At 45.4% G+C, this 19,004-nt stretch overlaps 1 protein-coding gene across 2 annotated transcripts in view; it reads right to left on the bottom strand.

Moving 5' to 3' along the window:
* BPTF (bromodomain PHD finger transcription factor) overlaps positions 1-19,004 on the bottom strand; it is a 3,500,764-nt gene that overhangs the window by 2,111,287 nt on the left and 1,370,473 nt on the right. For both annotated transcript variants that reach the window (XM_044085088.1, XM_044085087.1), the window contains one exon: positions 409-540. In XM_044085088.1, coding sequence (XP_043941023.1) covers positions 409-540 — 132 coding nt within the window. The remainder of the gene's footprint in view (positions 1-408; positions 541-19,004) is intronic.

Consider the following 19,004-nt stretch of genomic DNA (forward strand, 5'->3'; position numbering starts at 1 on the left):
AATGAAGTAACCAGGGAACAAACAACGTGTTCATTAACAGTCATTTTCAAAAGCCATACTAATCATCAGACATTCTCAGTATTACATTTAACATTTACTTAAGTCTTCTTCCTTTCAAACCAAACAAAAAAAAAGATCCATTGAATATCAGAAGTCAAGAAGCACCAGTTTAGCTTAACAACAATGTATGAAATCAGCATAAAAATGGAATACAAAGCTAATAAAGCACTGTAACAATGGTTCAAACTGTAACTATAAGCACACTGCTGACTTCACCAATGAGGGCAATCCTCCTCCATTGTGTCAGCAGAGTAGAGAACCTCCCCTCGGGGACAAGAGAGACCCAAAACCACTGCAGACATAGTCCTCAGTAGCACTCAGTCTTGAATTTATGTTAAAATTACTTACCTAGTATGGCCTAGGGACTCTCGCCAGACTGCCAACATTACTACAGGTTTTACTGCACACTCCAAAATAGCCAACGCTAGGGCAAATTCTCTTGGTTTGCTACACATCTGAACAGCTTTTATCCAGTTTGACCTGCAAAGCAGAAAGAGATGATTAGTACATGTACTTCCTGGTGTGTGTACCTGATGGCACTCAAAGATAACACATTTTTCAATACTGCTAACATTAACAGTGAAATACCTTAAGTTTGTACAACTCTGCAACAAGCAGCGAAAACATATAAATAAGGTGGACTTCCAAGATGGTTGCACACTGAGTAACAACAGTTTGTTTCTAACTCCCAGTGGGAAAACAAACTCAGCAGAGAAGGCCAGTAGACTTGTGTTTATGGGTAAATTTCAGTAATGCCATGAGTAAAGAAATACAGAAGACCTGGGGAAAAAAATCAGAAAATTCAGGAAGAAACACTGACTGGGAAGTGTTCTGCAGCTGTTCAGCAAAAAATAATGCAACCTTCAGGCATAACTTCCAATAACCTACAGGAAGATATAAGACAACTGCATGCAGACCTGGTTAAACTAAAAAAAACACTGATGAAGTACATCAACACAAACAACAAAAGGCTGGAAAAAATGGAAGACGCTTTAAACAGATATTCAGATGAGGTAATAAAGTTGCAGAAATCAGCGGTTGAAATGAAGAAAATGCTGTCTGAATATGAGACTGCTCAGGAAGAGATGTTTCAAAATATAACTGAATTAGAGGACAGAGCATGTAGGGAAAAAGTACAGTTTTGTACCTACCATAAATGTAGATGTTCGAGTGCTAATACAGCTGCAGTCATAACAGATGGGTTCTCCTGCCGTCAGGCGGGTCCTCGGTCGGCCGAATTCCAAAGTCTAGGTCCGGCGTCGGTTGTCTTCGCTTCTTCCCTGACGTCAGTGTGACAGGAGTATAAAAGAACCAGCCAATGCCATTTTCTTCAGGTTTTCTTGCCTCAGATGTCAGGTGCCCCCAGAAGGAAGGCAATACATAAAATTATGAAGTAATGCAGTGCAATATAATCAAAAAACAGTAGTTGCAAGCAAATACACCATAAAAGAATACCCCTAGACGGGAAGGAGGGAGGGAAACCTGGACTGCAGCTGTATTAGCACTCGAACATCTACATTTATGGTAGGTACAAAACTGTACTATGTTCATCGTGCATACAGCTGCAGTCATAACAGATGGGTAGAATCCCAAAGCTAAGAAAGGGGTGGTAGGCACTAGGTGGAACTAGGAGGAGCCAAAATGCCCTGCAAGACTGCAGTGGCAAAGCCTGCTCTAGATTTGGAGTATAATGGTAGGTTGTAGTGTTTGGAGAAGGTATGCACAGAACTCCAAGTGGCTGCTTCCAAGATATCCTTGGTAGGAACTCCTCTGAGGAAGGCTGCAGAGGTGGCTGTGGCCCTGGTGGAATGAGTTCTAATGTCTGTAGGGACAGTTTTGCCATGAAAGGAAGAGCAAAAGCGTATGCAGTGGGCTATCCATTTTGAGATTGTTTGCTTGGAAATTGGCTTTCCTGGAGCTCCTACCGCATAGGCCACAAAGAGCTGTTCTGATTTTCTGAAAGGCTTTGTTCTGTCCAAATAATAACGCAGTTGCCTGTGGATGTCCAAGGAATGTAGTAATCTCTCCCCTTTGTTTTGAGGATTGGGATAAAAAGTAGGTAAATTTATGGCCTGATTTAAAGCTACCCTGGATACCACTTTAGGCATAAAGGACGGGTTGGTTCGTAATGAAGCTCTGTCTTGATGGAAGATGATAAAAGGCTGGACAGCCATGAGGGCCTGTACTTCTGAAACTCTACGAGCTGAAGTGATAGCCAGAAGGAAAGCTGTTTTCCAGGACAAATACTGCAAATCTGAAGAAGCAGCTGGCTCAAAAGGAGGCAAAGTCAGTTTTTCCAGAATGAAATTTAGATCCCAAGCAGGTATTGGTTGTTTCCTTGGAGGTCTTAAATTCTTAGCCCCTCTGAGGAACTGTCTTAAAAGAAGGTGAGAGAATAAAGGAGTATCAGTGTTGTATTCTGCAGAAATGGCTGATGCATGGATTTTGATGGAGGAGAACGAAAGTCCACTGCTTAGTAGTTCAGCCAAATATTGTAGTATTTGAGGTAAATTCAGTTTTCCAGGGTTCTGGCCCTTTTTCTCATTCCAGACACAAAAACGTTTCCATTTTGTGGAGTAAGCTTTTCTAGTTGATGGCCTTCTGGCCTCCAAAATGACATCCTGCACCTCCTTGGAGAGTAGGGCCTGATGTGATGCTAAGGAATCTTCCATGCGGCTAGATTGAGTGTTTTTAGCTGACTGTGAAGAGTTTTGAAGCTGTGCTGAGTCAGAAGAAGAGGCATTAGAGGCAGGGTCCATGGAGGGGAATGAGTCAGGCTCCTCAGGAGTGGGTACCAGTGTTGCCTTGGCCAGTCCGGAGCAATGAGGATCATCTTTGGTCTGTCTGCTCTGGTCTTCAATAGGACTTTGGGCAGCAGAGGAAGAGGCGGGAAGGCATAAACTGTCATTGATGTCCAGCTGAAAGAGAGAGCGTCCACTAACCAGGCCTTTGGGTGGAAGGTCCTCAAGCAGAATTTTGTCAATTGATGATTTTTGTGGGAGGCAAAGAGATCTATGTCTGGCCTTCCCAATTCTTGGATTATTTCTGTAAAAACTTTTGGATGCAACATCCATTCGTGTGGATCTGTCATATTCCTGCTTAGGTTGTCTGCCAGCGTGTTTTCCTTGTCTGGCAAGTACTGTGCTTGTAGTTCCATTTGTAAGTCCATGGCCATGTTCCAAAGTGATATGGCCAGTCTGCATAGGGGATAGGAATGTGCTCCTCCCTGCTTGTTTATGTACCACATAACTGTGGTGTTGTCCGCTCTTATCAATAGTTGACCTGGTTGTAGAAGGTCCTTGAAAGCTATAATAGCATTTATTACTGCTAGCATTTCTTTTTGATTGATGTGAAGGTGCTTTTCTTTTTGGGACCATTTGCCCTGAATGCACCGGTCTGTCATGTGCGCCCCCCCAGGCGTAGTCCGAGGCGTCTGTTGTGATGACTTGATTTGCTTGAGGCTTGCTGAATGGAAGACCTGTGTTTGCTTGACATGCTTGAGCCCACCACAGAAATTCCTTTTGCAGACATGGAAGTAGTGGTATTATTGTTTCCAAACTGTGGCTGTGTAGAGACCATATGTTTTTTAGGTACCATTGTAGTTTTCTCATATGCAGCTTTGCACATGGGATTAGCAAGATGCAAGATGCCATGAACCCCAGAGCCTGCAGCATTTTCCTTGCAGTCAGCCTGGTGCAATTTGCCAGTGTTTTGAAATATTGAATTAGCTGCCCCTGCTTCTCTGGCGTGAGGTAGGCCATCTGGGTGTTTGTGTCCAAATTGGCACCCAGGAAAATTATATTTTGAGAGGGTATTAGCCTTGATTTCTTTTTGTTGACTGTGTATCCCAGTGAGCTTAATAACATTATTACATAAGCCAGATGTTTCAGGAGAATGTGCTTGCTGTCTGCTTGGATCAGGCAGTCGTCCAAATAAGGATGTATTTGTATCCCTTGAAGTCTGCAGTAGGCAATTACTGATGCCAGGCATTTCGTGAATACTCTGGGCGCAGTAGATAAGCCAAAGGGCAATGCAGAGAATTGATAATGGGTTGAACCTGCAAGAAATCTGAGGTATCTTCTGCAATTTTGTCTGACTGGGACATGCAGGTATGCCTCCTTGAGGTCCAATGTTACCAGCCAAGACTCCTTGCCCAGCATGGGAAGAAGTTGCTGTAGAGTGAGCATCTTGAATTTTGGTACGAGTAGGAATGTGTTTAGGATGGAAAGATCCAAAATAGGTCTCCAATCTTTTCCCTTCCTTGGCACCAGAAAAAGCCTGGAATAAAAACCTTGACCTTGTTCGTGTGTCGGTACCTCTTAAATAGCTTTCATGTTTATAAGATCTGAAATTTGCTTTTGTGCCTCTGCCCTTTGATTGTGTGGCAGTTTTGGCATGCCTCTCATTTTTGGAAGGGTATGAAAGTGGAATTTGTAGCCTCTGTTTATAATGTCCAGGATCCATTTGTCCTTTGTGACAACATGCCAATTTTTTGAGAATAGTGCCAGCTTTCCTCCTAAGGGGGCTGCCATTTGAGACCTGGTTGGCCTGCAAAGGGGAAAATCATTGGGTTTGCTTTCTGAAAGATTGTGAGTTGTCCTCATCACCTCTTTGTGTATGAGCTTGCCATTGTCTGCCTCTGTACGATCCTTGTGGTTGTCCTCTGCCCCTCGGGCGCCTGTATCTGCCTCTTTGGGGTCTGTCCATGGCAGGAAAGGACCAGTTTTTGGAAGGCCAATTTCTACTAAAATGTGGTGGTTGAACTTGCAGAAATTCTTTCACAGTTTGCATTGATTTAGCTTTTTCCTCCATTTTTCGTAATACTTCATCAGCATTTGCCCCAAATAGTACATCCTTTTGAAGGGGGGCGTCTAGTAATTTAGCTTTGACATGATCAGGCAAGGTTTGTTCCTTGAGCCAAGCATGCCTGCATATGACTGAGCCTGTAACAGCAGCTCTACATGAGGCCTCTAGAGCATCAAAACCACATTGTAAGGTATGTTTACCCACTTGTTCTGCACTATGCATCAAATCCTGCAACTCCTTCAAGTCTGGTTGTTCAGGTTGTGACATCTTACTTTTCAATTGAGATAACAGAAACTGTTGGTATTTTAGCATATGAAACTGACAGTTTAAGGCCCTCATGGTTAAGGTAGCCGAGGTATATACTTTTTTCCCCCACCTTTCTAAGGATCTGGAATCTCTCTCGGAAGGCAATGGATTTTTGGCAATGGAAGCCTTAACTCCCTTGGGTCCCTGTGAGATGGTTTCTAGGTCAGCAGCATGGCTTTTGTAAAGAAATTGGTGTGAGTCAGGAACCCTGTAGTACCTGTCAGGCTTAACTGGAGCTGGAGGTAGAGAGTACGGGTTAAGGCAGGCCTCCGAGTAAACATAATCTAGGATGTCCAAGACAGGAGGTATTGCCAGAGGCCTGTGCTGGGGTAACAAAAAGAAATTCCCTGAGCCTTTTCTTGGAATCTGAATAATCCTGGCCTTCCCAGTGGAAGTGTTCCCTTAAGGTATGCAAAGTTTCCCCAAATGAGAAATCCTCAGGGGGGGATACAGAAGGAATAGACTCCTCTGCATCAGAGTCTTCAAAAGGGGAGTAAGCCTGTTCCTGATCATCAGAGTGGTCTGAAATAATGGATCCCTGATCAGAGGAGGGGGAATCTTCCTCCACTCTGGGCCTTTTGTCCGGAGGTGGCTGAGAACCTCTGATTAGAGTAATTAAATCCTCAGCCATTTTAAGCATCTGTCTCTTAGGCATGGGGCCTGGAGATGGGCCCTGTGTAACTGGTCACTTAGGGTGCATGGTTGCTTTAGACTTGGTGAAAGCCTTGATGGAGAAAGAAGAGGAAGGTCTGAAGACACCTTGAGTGGAGGTGGACCTGTCCACATTCTGTGTTTCAACGCCAAGAGTGGCTTCGGTATCTGTAGTCGGGGTGTGGGCCGAGGAGCCTGCGACCTCGGGTACAGGAGACACCGCCAAAGATGTGTCGTCGGTAGTCAGGGGCTGCGTAGGCGCCTCGCTGAGAACCGGACCACGTGTAGTCGGCTTTGGCGTGGTGTCGGTAGAGGCCGCGGATCTCGAGTGTCGGTCCTTGTCTTCACGTTTTTTAGACAAAACCGGTGTCGGAGTATCCAACAACATAGTATATAGTTAAATGCTTTCCCAAAAAAATGCTGGGCGAACTCCGCCCGACGCTTAATAGTGCGTTTGTTGAATGTAGCACAACAGTGACAGACTGAGACGTCGTGGTCTAAGCCTAAACAAGGTATACAGAGGGAATGGAAATCCTTATACGGTATTTGCTTCCCACAAGAAATACAATTATTAACTTTGTCTGACATCGGTCCGAGGCAAGAAAAGTTTCCCCAACGGGGTACTTAGCTTTTAAAAAGACTTCGGTTTTCCAAATTTTTCGTAATCTCAGGAGCTGGCCGACCGGCACTTGCGAACTGCTTCTGCTTCAGGCACCGCGCGGCAAGAAAGACTGAAGAAAATGGCGTCGGCTGGTTCTTTTATACCCCTGTCGCACTGACGTCAGGGAAGAAGCGACGACAACCGATGCCGGACCTAGACTTTGGAATTCGGCTGACCGAGGACCCGCCTGACGGCAGGAGAACCCATCTGTTATGACTGCAGCTGTATGCATGATGAACATCCTGAGATTTTCAGCTACACCAGAGAAGCTGGAAGGTACAGACTGCATTAATGTTATGAAAGCACAAATAAACAACTGGTCTGGTATTCCACAAAATGAGAAGTTATGTACCTACCATAACGTTCCATGTTAGTTGTCTTCTTCTCGCCTTCTTTCTTGCTGGATGGGTTCGGAGCCGATCTGCGGCTCCGACTCGGCCTATACTAAAGCTCGAGAGCTATTTTTACCATCTCGAGGCTCCCCTGTATCCCACAATGCTAGGCGCTAACTACCCAGATCTTGTTTGATAGATAACACCATAGCAGTTCTGATCCCAGAACAAAGGAGAAGGAGTAAAACCTATAACTATAACATACCCAGAAAAAGGGCAACTATGGGAGTCCAAGCTGGGATGAAAGACGGCCCAACAAGATCCTTTCGGTCTGTCTAGGCTAATGGGTTGGAGGGTGGGACGCAAGAAAGAAGGCAAGAAGAAGACAACTAACATGGAACGTTATGGTAGGTACATAACTTCTCAATGTTAAGTTGTCAATCTCGCCTTCATTCTTGCTGGATGGGACCTCATCCCTAGCACCTCAGCCCTGGGTGGCTCATCAGAACAGACTCTAGAGGACGGTGGAACCAAAGTTAGCTCGGCTTCTGGAGGCCATGTCCAGTTTGTAATGAGAAATAAAGGTATGAGGAGAGGCCCATGTGGCTGCCGCACAAATGGAGTCTATAGGTAACCTAACCTGAAAAGATATTGACGTAGCTAAGGCTCTAGTTGAGTGGGCTCTAGGTTTTGAAGGAAGTTCTTGACTCCTTAGTTCATAGATGAAGGTAATCACAGAGGCCAACCATCTGGAAAGGGTTACTTTGGAAACTGGGAGGCCTTTCTTCCCTTCCGCATAAGACAGGAAGAGCTGCTCAGATTTCCTAACTTGCTTGGTTCTATCCAGGTAGTAACGGAGTTGACGATGAACATCCAAAAAATGCAACTTTTGTTCCGTTCTGTTGGAGTAATTAGGGAAGAAGACTGGGAGAGCGATAGTCTGGTTTAAATTTGCCTCAGAAGATATCTTGGGCAAAAAAGATAGGTTAGTTCTGAGGGATACTCTATCTTTATGGAAAATCATATAAGGAGGACGAACGCACAGGGCGTGAAGCTCTGAGACTCTCCTCGCGGAAGTTATGGCCACTAGAAATAGAGTTTTCCATGAGAGTAACTTCAAGGAACAGGAAGCTGCAGGTTCAAAGGGTGGTAGAATGAGAGAGGTTAAAACCAGATTCAAATCCCACTGTGGTGGGGGATCTCTGATTGGGGGCTTAAGTAAAAAGATACCCTTAAGGAAGGCTTTAGAAAGTTTATGGGACATAACAGTGGAGTCTGACAGGCCAACATGAAAATTTCAAATGGCCGCTAACTGAACTCTGATAGTGGACGAAGAAGAACCTGATTGAAAATGTTCAGCCAAGAAATCTAAGACTGACTGGATAGCTGCCTTGAAAGGATCCATGTTTCTAGTCTCTGCCCAGAAGGAGAAGCATTTCCATTTGCTAGCATAAATCCTCCTGGTAGAAGATTTGTGGGAAGCTAGAATGATGTCACGCACCAAATGGGAAATAAAGGGAAGCCTGGCTAAGGTTGGAAGTGGAGCAACCAAGCTGTGAGGTTGAGAGGGAGGAGGGAGTGGTGCAGCTCGCCCGACTGATTGGTCAAGAGGTCTGGCACTGGGTCCAGATGCCAAGGCTGCTCCAAAAGGTAACGATTCAGGAACGGAAACCAGATTTGTCGAGGCCAGTAAGGGGCAATGAGGATCATTGTGGATCTCAATGCGGTAGCTTTCTGAATCATCTGTGTGATTAATGGAAAGGGGGGAAAAGCGTACAGGAGACCCCGGGGCCAATCGTGGACTACAGCATCTCTGGGGGGATGGCCGGGAAGAGAGTGAAGAAGTAGTGACATATGCTGTTTTCAGGTGTTGCGAAAAGATCGCAGCAAGGCTGACCCCATCGCTGGAAAATCTCTTCCACTACTGACTGTTTGAGAGACCACTCGTGCGGCATGGGAATGGCTCTGCTCAGCCTGTCCGCTATTACGTTGGACTTCCCGGGGATATGCGTTTCTATCAGAAACCGCTGAGAAGAGATGTCCCATTGCCAAAGTCTGAGTGCTTCTCGACACAAGGGGTAGGACTTGGTTCCGCCCTGCTTGTTGGTGTACCACACTACGGACATACTGTCCGTCTGAACTGCAATAGCCCCGATGGGAAGAGAGTCCTGAAGGGCTTGCAACGCTAAAATTACTGCTCTCATCTCCAAGACATTTATGTGCAGGTGGCACTCGAACGGTTGCCATGTGCCCTGGACTGTCCTGCCCTGAAAATGCCCCCCCACCCGATCAGGGAGCCGTCCGTTCTCACCGTAGCAACCGGGGGGGGGGGACAAAGGATCTGCCCTGAATGACTTGCGGGGAGACCATCCACCAAGACCGGTGTTTCTTGCATAATTGTGTGATTAAAATGCTGTGTGACATTGGAAGCTGTTGAAAGGACCACTGGGAAAAGAGCATCCATTGAAGGATCCGCATGTGAACGCAAGCTAGGGGAAGTAACGTAATGGCAGCTGCCATGAGACCTAAAGTCTTCAGTACGAACCTGGCCTGTATCCTGTTGCTCTGAAGAAGGATGTGAACATGTGCGCGAATATCTGAAACTCTCTGTGCGGTGAGTTTTATGTTTAATTCGGCTGTGTCCAATATGGCGTCTATAAAAGTAATAGACTGACAAGGCAACAAGGCAGACTTTCGAAATTTATGGAGATACCTAGCTCTTTGCAAGTTTGAATGGTGTAATCTCTGGACTGAAGAAGTTGACGCCTGGTGGTGGTGGTAAGGAGCCAGTCGTCCAGATATGGAAACACCTGGAATCCTTGACGTCTCAGATGAGCCGTAACCACTGCCATGCATTTGGTAAACACTCGGGGGGGGGGGGGCGGCTGTAGTGAGACCAAAGGGCAGGACCCTGAACTGGTAGTGACTGGCCCCCAGCCGGAAGCGGAGAAACCTCCTGGAGCGCCTGTGCAACTTGATGTGGTAGTACGCATCCTGAAGGTCTATAGAGCACATCCAATTGTCCTGGCCCAAAAAGGGTAGAATGGACTGTGGCGTGACCATCCGGAACTTCGTTCTTTGGACAGACCTGTTTAGTCTGTTGAGATCCAAGATTGGTTTCCAGTCCCCTGTTTTTTTTGGTACCAAAATGAACTTGGAGTAGATTCCGGATCCTTGCTGGTCTGCTGGGACTGGTTGGATGGCTCTTTTTCTTAGCAGTTTTGAGATTTCTAATACTGCTTGTTCCCTTAGACCGGGTGGAACATCTGGAAGGGGCCTTTTTGGCTGTGTTGGGGTGTGGGCCAAGGGAATTTCGTAACCCTCGGATATAACTGACCGCACCCATCTGTCTTGGGTGAGGGAAAGCCAGGCTTCTGGGTATAGTGATAATCTTCCCCCGACTGCCTCCGAAGGCGGACAGTCGGGCAGCATCTCAGGGATGCTGGAAGGGCTGGCCAGAGACAGCTTCTCTGCTACCCTGATTCTGCGGACCCCCTCTGCCCCTTGGGCAGCGTCTGTTATTGTTCCCCCCCTGCCTCTAGAGGGGAACTCACCTCATGCGTCAGGCGCGACTCCCTGTGGTTTGCGAAACCACATTTTTCCACCCTTATGACCCTTAGGGTATGGTCTAGACGGGGTGGAAAAACGGACTCCCACGGCAGAGAGAGTCTTGCCATCCTGTTCGCAAATGCTGAACCATCAAAGGGGGAGTTCGTGAAGGACGCCTTGAAGGGGTCAGCAAAGTTACAAAGCCGCATCCAGGTGTGACGCCTTAAGGCCACACCTGTGCGTGCAGCCCTACCCGCCCCATCTGCCGCATAAGAAATAAGCTGCATGGAGGAGTTAACAATTGAGTTCAGGGTTGCCAGCTGGGAGTTGATTTTGTCTTGAGACCCCGCAGCTATTGGATCCTGTAAAGTATCACCCATTTCTCTGAGCATGTCTCTTTGAAGGCGGGTGAAATGACATAAGTAATTCAGCGACCGCATGGTAAATGTCACTGAAGAAAACATCCGCTTGCCGTACCCTTCCAAAGTCCTAGATTCCTTATTAGGAGGATGGATCGGTACTGAAGGATCAGCCAGTTCCTTCTTAGTGGCCGCCGCCACCACCATGGCATCAACAGGGATACCCTTGGTTAAAAACTGTTTATCAGAAGGGGCTGTGATAAATTTTGAAGGCCTCCGTGGGGTAGATTCCATCCAGTCAGAGGCCGTCCATGCCTTCCATGCCACCACTTTCATGAGGGGGTCAAAGGGCAGAGACACCCAGGAGGGGGAAGGGCGAGAACCAAAAGCCTCTAGGTAAACCGACTTGTCCTCAGAAGGATTGAGGGTAGACCAGTTCCCCCTCTGTTTGAGGATTTCAAGGATGTCAGAAAAGGGACATCCTCGGAGGGGGACCGTGGGGACCCTTCCGACTCATCCAAGTTGGTGTCGGATGTGATGGACTCAGGAGAGTCCACATACTTCCTCTTGCATTTCCTTTTCCGAGAGGGCTCCCCTGACGGATCAGGGGAGGCCTCGGAAGAGGAGGATGCTCCCAATGGGGGCACCTGACGCGTTGGATCTCTGCGGTAGGGGTCGGGAGGATGGGTAGAGACCGTAGCAGGCACAACAGTGGGAGGAGCTGAGGGAGCTGACCGAGAATCAGGCACAGGGGCCAGCACGCTCCTCATGACCTCAAAGGCACCCCTATCAGGCAGGGAAGAAGGCCCCCACTCTGAAGAGATAAGGACCCTTCCCGGCACTGAGAGGGACTGCTCCGAGGCCGATGTCGGGGCCGAACTCACCTGCACCGAGGCTCCGAGAGGGAGAACGGGGTCGGACAAGGGTCCGATGCCACTCGCCCCCTCAGAGCCGATGAGGGAGTCCCGATGCCCGGATCCTTCCAAGGATGGAATGATGGAAGAGATCGGAGCCAACAACGGAGCAGAAAAGTGTGGTATCGGCTCCGACATGTCAACGGTCCCGGCTCCCACGAACTCCGGCTCCGAGCTCATAGGAAGAGTCGGAGGAGGAATCGACGATAGAATGGGGATAGCCGCTGTCTGTTGAGAAGGGCTCTGAAGCATCTGGGCCAGTGCCTGCGACTTAAGGAGTCTGCTAACCACCCTCTTGAGGTCGTGTTCCGAAAGCCTGAAAGACCGAGAGGAATGGGACCAATGGCTCCGCTCCAAAAGCAAAGGAGATCTCGGAGCCGAATGGACTGACTCCAAAGATGGAGACCTGGAGCGCTTACGGCTCACAGAAGGTTCCGACACAACGATCGGAGCTGACTGAGTCTTGGTAGCATCGACTCCAGCCAGAGCCGATGTAGGAGCACTAAGAGCATCACTAGTCAAAGGCTCAGTTCTTGGAGTTGACGGTTTTGTGGGCTTCGAAGGTTTGCCCGACGAAGACTTAGTCAGGGAACCTTCGGGTTTCAACAAGCCTCATAAAATAAGCTTTTTCCTGCTTTCTTGCAGGACTCTTGGACTGAATGCATGGCAGACACAGCAAGAGTCCTGCAGGTGCAGAGGGCCCAGGCAATAAAGACAAGAAGTGTGACAGTCTGTCAGAGACATCTTCTGAAGCACGAGTCACACTTCTTGAAGCCTGAAACCCTGGAATCCTTAGACATCCTGACAAGAATGACAAGTCACAAACACACCAACAAATACCCACACTCAAACTTACTCAGTCTAGACACACACACACACAAAGACTGAGACTGTTTACACTGAAAAACAGAAAGTCTTATACTAAAATTAAACTTAAGATTAAGCTAATGTTTAAACTAAAAATCAGCCGAAGGCCTAATAATCTAAGGAGTGAGGTTGGTAACGAGAAACAAACCCAAAAAGGGAGCTATCTAGGTGGGGATACACTAGAGGGGTAAAGTGGGTCCAATAGAAAAAACTAATACTACAAAAAGGAAGAAAAAACCTTACCAGAAGAGATTTTTATAAATCTAACCTGAGAGTCGGCAAAAACGCAACCTCGTAGCTGAAGCGGCAAACGAGATCTGGGTAGTTAGCGCCTAGCATTGTGGGATACAGGGGAGCCTCGAGCCGGTAAAAATAGCTCTCGAGCTTTAGTATAGGCCGAGTTGGAGCTGAGGATCGGCTCCGAACCCATCCAGCAAAAATGAAGGTGAGATTAACAACTTAACATGGAGTTGTTAGTTGAGAGGGCACATTGTGTGTAAGCTCCAAACCAAGCTATAAGAAAGCAACCTAGACCTTTAATAGTAAAGCTGCAATCCTACCATTAGAAGGAGTTGACTCTTACAAAACTGTGGCAAAAGGACAAAATACTAAATGTGGGAAACAGCACAGTGCTTGTGGAGAATTATTACTCACTGTACACCAAGCAGAACAGGAGTAAATTCAATCTACTATTCAGAGTATGTTGAGACGCGGGTATGAGATTCAAACTGCTGTATCTAACCATCTTTAAACTATTCGTCCTAGCAGGAACAAAATCTTTTTTTTTTTTTTTTGATGAAGTGCATGCCAAAGAGGAAGTACAAAAGTTTGTCCAAATAAAGTGAACTGTAAAACAAAAGGAGATTTTGCTTCCTGTTCTTCTAGTAAGAAAGACCACAGAGAGACTTGTAACTGTGAACCATTTCCGGTATTTCAACGGAAAATGATGGAGAGAAGGAAGGGAGCATGAGAGTTGACTAGAAGAATCGAGAATATGTTGGAAATGAAGCAGAGACAGGATCTGGGCAAAGGAGAACAGCAGCAATAAAACCAGTAACTCAATGTGGGATTACAATGCAATAGTTATATTTGTGAAATATGACAGAACATATAGAAATGGAAATATTGGACCTTTTCAAAAATTTCTTGGATCTGTGGGGGAATCTAAAGTATACGCCCTACATCATATTATTAAAGTTTGGAAAAATGCTTTGGGGAGGGGAAGAGAGAAAGCTAACTGCAAGTAAAGAAAACATTTTATTTTCTTAATAGTACTTGTATTTGTGGTGTATGCTTTCTTTGCATGCTACTTTTAAGTGTAATGGGGATTGTAAACAGGTGCTGTTTTTTCTTTGTCTTCCCTCTTCTCTCTTTCTTCTTGTATAGTTATGAGAAATATAGGAAATGCAATGTAAAAAAAAAAAAAAAGCCTGGTTAAAAAGGCATGATAAAGTTAAAATTAGTGTGCTTTTTTTAATTCTTGCATGGGGAATGACTGTTTTTTTAAGGACCTTAGATTGACTAGTTTTAAAGCAGGCAAATGAAAAAGAATACTGAATATTATAAGGCTTTTTTTCTGGCAAATGCATGTATACTTAAGTAGCAATTCTAAAGCTGGTCGTCTTGTTTCCATGGAAACAATTTGATAAAGAGAAACTGGCCATCTGGTTCACATGTCTCCATGAAGACAATCTGATAAAAAGAAACTGGAGACACTGGTGGAAGGGGATTGGCTGAGGGAAATGAAAAGATGAGAGAAACTGGCTAGGACAGAACATTCTCTGAAAGCAATCGGGGGTACCCAGCTGGGAGGGGTATAAAGATAAAACAAAACCAATTGGATTTGAATTCACGTTTCCTCAGTTTTTCTTTTGAAATGCAATGGGGATACAACTATAAACAGGTATTTTTCTTTTTTTTTCTTTTCTCCCTTCTTTCTTTTTCTAACTTACCTTTCTTTTTGGTTAATTCTAGCCTGTCTGCATGTACATAGTTTTGTGTGTTGTTATTAAGTTAATATATTTTAGGGAGGTTTTGGAGGTGTTATCTGATCTGTTTGAGGGCTTTCAAAAAACAGAAAGTTATGTAAGATGTGGCATGGGCTCAAATGAATATGACAAGAAAACTGTGTAAGAGACCAACCTGCCGAACAGTATATGCATGCAACCTAAAAGTTGGAACTAAACATTTAATAAAAAAGCAGTTATACATAAAGGTGGTAATAACAATCATATAAGAAAATCATGCTTTATGTAATGTCTGTCAAGCCATCTTGTCTTTATACCTGCTGGCCTTGCAGTTGCCCATCCCTACTCTAAATTTGACCTTGGGCACTCCTTCCAGTCTAGTGTCATTAGTTCATTCTACCTAATACAGAGAGAACATCCGAGAAGGCCAACCAACTTAGTTTTTTTCCCTCTGTTCCTCCTTTATCCCTTTCTTAAAAAAAAATTGTCTGCATATCCTTGTGTTCTGACTGTGCTTCTCAAACATTTTGGAAGTATAGAGTATATCTTAGTGCATTTATTAAAACTGTATTTGCCTTAATATTGCTACAACTCAAATGCTCTAGGTTGCACTGCATCTGAATTGCTTTAGTGTGTTTTAGCTGCTTTTCTGTATATATAGACTTTTCTGTATATGTAGACTAGCTACTTATTCTACTGTATTACTGCCTCTTAAATTGATTTTCAGTTGTGTACTTGCCTTGCTTCATTTAAATAGTTTTAAATTGCTAATTTTGTAGAGTTCTAATTGTATTTACTGTTTAGGGCTACACACTCAAGTGCGTTAGCCTTTTCTGTGTTTATTTAGTGTATTACTGCATTGTTTAGCGTGTTTTAACCAAAAAAAAAAATACTATCTTGTTTGCTCGTTTTCCACCTTTCTTAGCTAGTACAGTCCAGATCCCAGGCTTTGCTGGTTTCAGGACTTTATTTTCTGTGTTCAGAGCTATCCAGACCTTCCTGTGGTTGAGGGAAGTCCTACTGCTTACCAGTGGGAGTGGTGAGCATTGTACCACCTGTCTAACACTAGAGGAGTGGTTTCCAGCTCTGAAATTGTAATTTCAGCCATTTTGGGCTGATTTCTATCCCTTTCAATGTTCTGGCTTAAAAACGAGCACATTTGCAGATTTTTCACATTGTGCAGCACCGTGGGGCTACGGTTAAACTCTTCCAGGTGCCAGAAAGTCTGCTCTTCAAATTTTCCCTTAGAACTAGCTGGTTTCTCAGTAGTAGCACTAAAATCTGAACCCCTGTGACTAGCACTTGCTCTAGAACCTGCTGGAAAGCACTAGGAAGCCTTAAACTGATACAAGCACTCAACTCTCCTTGTTAATAAGGAGAAATTAATCATAGGCACTAAACAGCCTATAATTGCAAAGTACCTTGCAAAGGTAAGGGAAAACAGCTCTTGTACTTTACAAAAAAGCACTTAAACACGCATGTCCAAGGGTCAGCTTCCGATGATTTCTCCTGTCCACCTGGTGAATCTGGGCATACTGGGGCAATGCAGCAACTGCCTCATGTACACAGACAACCCTCTCCTCCTGCCACCCAACACTACAACCTGCGAGAGATGCACTTACATAGCCAGACTGGAAGCAAAGCTCTGTCCAGCCAAGATTGTGCTAGACATTCAAGAGGAGAAGGATAACACCTGCACTACACTTCAAGCAATACATAGCCCTTCAAAACCCACACCATCAACACCCACACATAGCAACACTAAACCCATATATTCAGAAGCCCTTAACATTAACCTGCCCAAGCAACAAGGGCCTCCGAAGCTGAAACTCAAACAAACACCAGTCACAACCAAAATGACACATAGCTCACAACACATGTGCGCCACCCAACAACAGCCCCTAACCCAACACTTTAGTCATAGGTGACTCTACAGTTAGGCATACTGATGTCCCACTCACCAGGTTGAACAAGAAGAAAATTACAGTCAGCTGCCTGTCGGGTGCCAGGATCCCCCACATAATGCATTCACTCAAGTCACGCCACAACAAGTACAAATACGACTCTGTCATTGTCCATGTTGGAGTTAATGACTTGAGACATACCTCCCTGGACTACATGAAAAGAGACATGGAAGAGCTCCCTGATCATGTGGCCCAGGCAGGTATGACCAGTAGCATCCTGCCTTCGCCCAGAATGATACCACAGTATAAGGAAAACATGATTGACTTCAACAATTGGCTAAGCTTCTGGTGTCATTCAAAGGGGATCCAGTATCTGTCTGCCTGGGACGACATGATCGACAAACCACGATGCTTTGCCAGAGATGGTCTGCACCTATCACGCCTGGGATTCAGGTTACTGGCTAAAGCTCTTGCCACCCTATAGTGCCTTTTTAGGCAAAGTTCAAAGGACAAAACCATCACCGTAACAGATACAAGCATGCAAAATCTGAAGGTAATGCTACTCAATGCTAGAAGTCTAAACCTCAAAATGCACTCTCTTGAGGCACTGCTAAAAATGGAGAACATCGATATCTGTGCAGTAACTGAGACCTGGTTCCAGGCTTCAGAGAGCACCCCTGCAATACCAGGCTACAACTCTTACCACACTTTTCGGCCACCAAACCAAGACCGAAATACTAAAGGTGGAGGAGTGCCCATATTCACCAAGGATATTCACACCTCCAGGCTAGTTGCCCAACACAATGCACCTGAAATTCTCCAGGTGCAACTAACACTAGGTAAGACTGCAATCCAAACTGCAGCTTGCTACAAATCCCCACCATGCCCCAAGATTCTCACTACACCTTTCTAAACATACTGGAAAATATTAAGATACAACCAAACACCTAATACTGGGTGATTTCAACTACCCTGCCATTAAATGGAAAAACTACTTGGGTACCAACACCTTTTCCCAACGGTTCTTGGAATTCATGAATTCCAATGCCCTGGATCAACTAATCCATTGTCCCACCAGGGGCTCCAATATCCTAGACCTGGTCATTACCAACATGGGAGAGAGATGCTCTACACCAGTGGTCACCCCCTCATTGGTCAGGTCTGATCATAAGCAAATCACCCTTGACATCCACATCTCACCCCACCCCCAGTAAGAAAACCTCTGTAAAAAAATTCTCCAAAGCCAACTTCATGCTACTGAAGTCTGAAGTGACAAACCTCATGACACCCATGCAGATGGGAGCTGAAAGTTCGACTGCTGAATCCTACACTGAGGCACTGTACAAGCACATCCACTCGTGCATGAATCGTGCCATCCCAAAGAGAACCAAGACGCTCTCCTCCAAAAAAAGGAAGCCAATCTGGTGGTCCCTTGCCATAAACAAACTATACAACAAAAGAAAAACTGTTGCAGAAAAGAGGAAAATCCCAGGATGCAAAAACCTCCCTTACCAGCCTTAGTATGAAGCTGAGATCCCTCAAAATCCTCCAAAGCTAGTTACGCAAATAAAATTGCCAAAGATTCCAAAGACAACCACAACGCATTCTATAGTTATGTCAAGAACCTAAATGGCAATGCTCAGATATGAAGTAAAAACCAAGAAGTCTAAGGCAGTAAAAGGTCCTGTTCAGACAAAATCCAGAATACAGCAAAAATCAGCCCAGGACCAAGCACAGCTCCACTTAAAAACACTTAAATAAAACAATATTAAAAACATAAAAAGGTTAGCGCTTTCATTCCCTACAATACTGCTGATGAAGTGCCTACTGTAGGGCATGAAAGCGCTAACCTTTTTATGTTTTTAATATTGTTTTATTAAAGTGTTTTTAAGTGGAGCCATGCTTAGTTCTGGACTGATTTTTGCTGTAATGCTCAGATATGCTCTGAGCTACAATAGAATGGCATTAAATATCCTGATCCCAAGGATATTGCCAATATCCTGGCAGATCGATTTAGTGCCAACTTCGCCCACCTCTCACCCTCTAAGGGGCCCATCTCAATAACAAAAGACTGCCAAATTCCAGTAAGTACGGCCAAACAGGTAGAAACCGCACTCACCAAAGCTAAGAATACAGCATCCACGGGACCAGATGACATCCCGGGCTGTGTACTACATGAACTACAAAATGAACTGGCACCTCACCTAAATGTCATCTTTAATCATAGCTTCACCTCAGGCTTTGTGCCCACTGAGTGGCGCACAGCTACAGTTATCCCACTTCACAAGGGGGGAATCCACCTTGAATCTCGGGAACTACCGTCCCATCAGTCTGACGAGCCTGATCTGCAAGGGCATGGAACGCATTATCATGGAACTTATAAACAAAGACATTGGCAAACTTCAAACACTGGACTCCAACCAGTTTGGGTTCGTGAAGGGCTGATCTTGTCTCCTGAACCTGACTGACTTCTTCGAATCAGTCCCCAGAGCTGTGGACGACGGTAAGGCGGTCCACACAGCCTATCTGGACCTCGCCATGACCTTCAACACCATCCCCCCACTCTGGAATCATAGATAAACTTACTAAGCTGGGCATAAATCCCTACATCACTCGATGGGTTGCCAA

This window comes from Protopterus annectens, chromosome 10.part0, assembly GCF_019279795.1.
Source record: "Protopterus annectens isolate FY-2018-M chromosome 10.part0, PAN1.0, whole genome shotgun sequence".
NCBI classification, from domain to species: Eukaryota; Metazoa; Chordata; order Ceratodontiformes; family Protopteridae; genus Protopterus; species Protopterus annectens.